At 41.9% G+C, this 2,635-nt stretch overlaps 1 protein-coding gene across 1 annotated transcript in view; it reads left to right on the top strand.

Moving 5' to 3' along the window:
* Positions 1-2,635, top strand: part of LOC101862817 (lysine-specific demethylase 7A) — a gene marked incomplete at its 5' end in the record, with an annotated part of 52,281 nt that overhangs the window by 16,551 nt on the left and 33,095 nt on the right. Inside the window, 1 exon segment of the mRNA XM_013085746.2 lies at positions 311-405. Coding sequence (XP_012941200.1) covers positions 311-405 — 95 coding nt within the window.

Here is a 2,635-nt window from a genome sequence, read left to right as displayed (position 1 = left end):
ACACCTCCCACCACATTCACTCAAACACAAATAATGCTTCTTTATTACAAACAAGCTGTCGACTGCAGGGTATGTACGCATCACTGTATGATAATGCAGTCTTCTTCTTCTTCTCGATCGCATCACACTTGAAGTCTGGTATCTGTCATAAATTGGGCCATCCTGCTCAGTTCATCTGTCGGCCCGTATAGCTTCTTGATAATGTAGTGAAAAAGAAAAGCCAACAAACTGCTTGATTGAAAGCAACAATAACCAATAAAAGGTGATTTTGTGTCTGCTCACAAAAGTTTGTCTGCTGTCTGTTCTTCAGATTACACTGAAGAGAACAAGTCTCCACCAGAGTATCTTGTCAGTGGTGCCAAAGCCTTGTCTGTCAGCCTCAAAGCATGGACTCAGAGGAAAGACGTAAGTTTTCAGGCTTTGTTTCACTCACCTTATAGCGCAGTTGTGTGACTTATGTGTGTGTGGGTGTGTAAAGGTGTTAACACATTGTGTGTCTAATGTCTTGTAGGCTGCGTGTTTGAAGAGTCTTGCGTGCTGGCCGGTTCCACTAGAAATTTGTGTCTGATTGAAAATACTGTCCAGTCATGCCAGGATTTCTCTGGGTAGAAGCAATGTTAGTGGTAGACCATTACTCTGTTTGCATCTGCCTAAATGTGGCAACTCAAGTTGGCACTGTTCAGCTGTTCAGCAAAAAGATGGTATGATAATAAAAGTGTTGATTATGAGAAATGAAGAGACAAAAATTAATCTTTTTTTTGTGTGTGATTTGTCTTTGTTAATGACGTCATGTGTCGGCCCATGTGTCTTTATGTGTTGGTCCTGATGCCATCACTTATTCTGACACATTATCGGTCTGTGTCACCACTCATTGGTCTATGTTTCCTCGTATGTGGGCCAATGCCATCCTGTGCCAGCAGCCTAAAGAAAGGAGTCAGTTTTCTCATTGTTTCAGTGTTTTGTTAAAGAAAACAGTGGTCAGGCAGGTTAGCTCCACGTGTCGGTGTCAACTCTTTATCTCTGGCAAGTCGCTACCAGCGACTCGCAGTCAGAAACACTGTGCCGTTGAGCTGCCAACAGCGGCTCGGGCGCATTCCTTTAGGACGACTCCGACGTGAAATTTCTTTTCGGCTGTTGCCGAAAACAGATCTCTTTTGTCGGGAGACAATTCATTAGATGAAGAACTATCGAAATAGGATCACTTTTTTATATCTAATGACCAGTTTAACTATCAATATATGATCCCTTTTTTATATGTAAGGACCAGTTTAGTCATACAAATGTCAATTTTAGATTTCAAATCGAAATAGGGTCCCGGCATGGTGGGTGTACCCCCCACGGAGGTAAAGAGTTAATCTGAGGACCTAATACACCCTCCCCTAGACTATCTCTGCAGTATGTCGCCAAGAGTACGTGCTAAGGAGCCAGTCAACTAATGCACTTCGATAATTGACACATCTCTTGAACTTTGTATGAAATTTTATTTTTGGCTTTGTCCTGAGGATGTCCCGCAGTCTTCCTCACGATATTAATCTACCACGTGCATTGTCAGATGCTACACCGCTTAATAATTTAATCATTGCTTTGATATTCTGAGATGACTGCATTCACTCTGTCTGTTTAATAATTAACGCACTTTTGCAAAGTGTGTCATATCTTTTGAAGATCAATGCTTCTCCAAATTTACAGCTCTCAATAGAAAAACAATGTTGTGTTCCCTGAGGGTAAAGGAAATCTGCAGTACACCAGTGGTCTGGTGATTAAATGTTTTTTCCAAAAGAACTATGACGAATGTTTGCTGAAATAAAATTGAGATATGGAGTGCGTCCATTTTCATTTGAATGAAAATGAGAAAAAGAATCAATTTCTGTCTTCACAAGTGGACTTCTTTCTTTCAAGTTGAGTGCTGAGCTACCTAGACCATTCCCTTCTGAGACACTCTGGCAACGAGGTTTTGAAAGGATTCTTTCAGTTCACTGTTGTTGTCTTCCTCTTTCTTGTCACATTTGTTCACTGTTAAAGAATTCGTTTTGCTTGGTACATTTTTTGTCTCTTGTCTCTGCCTGTTTTTTTGTATATGGTTGCATTGATTCACCGGTGGTGGTGAGTGGACGTTGACCTCCTGAGTTATTTATTCGCCAGCAGAGAACACATAGCAACTTCCTCTTTTGCAAACAATTCTGACTGCCACTCAAGTCTCATTTTGGGCCCCGGTGGTAATGAAGTATAGCCAACTACAGTGCGGCAAGTGGCCTGGGGGACATTTACCTCTTGTAAAATAGTTGTAGTGGGAACATTTTTCACTACCTGTCAGAACGATACACTTTCCTCAGAAGGCAGTCTATTGTGCTTTCTCAAGCATTGGTTTCTTGGGGTTTAAAAAAAATCATATTTGCGAATACTCAGTTCTAAGGTCAATATTTGCTAGAGTCGAGTGAGCTCTATATTTCATAACACAAAAGGTTTATTGCGTGGTTTAGTGGCGTCGGTGGCCTAGTGGTTAGGCTCTCGGACTCGCAACCGTAAGGTCGTGGGTTCGAATCCCGTCAGGGGCCCGACGTTGTGTCCTTGGGAAAGGCACTTTACACTTATTTTCCTCACTTCACCCAGGTGGGAATGGGTACCCGGCTATAAA

Source organism: Aplysia californica, unplaced genomic scaffold, assembly GCF_000002075.1.
Source record: "Aplysia californica isolate F4 #8 unplaced genomic scaffold, AplCal3.0 scaffold00403, whole genome shotgun sequence".
NCBI classification, from domain to species: domain Eukaryota; kingdom Metazoa; phylum Mollusca; class Gastropoda; order Aplysiida; family Aplysiidae; genus Aplysia; species Aplysia californica.
This window is presented reverse-complemented; position numbering and strand designations above follow the sequence as displayed.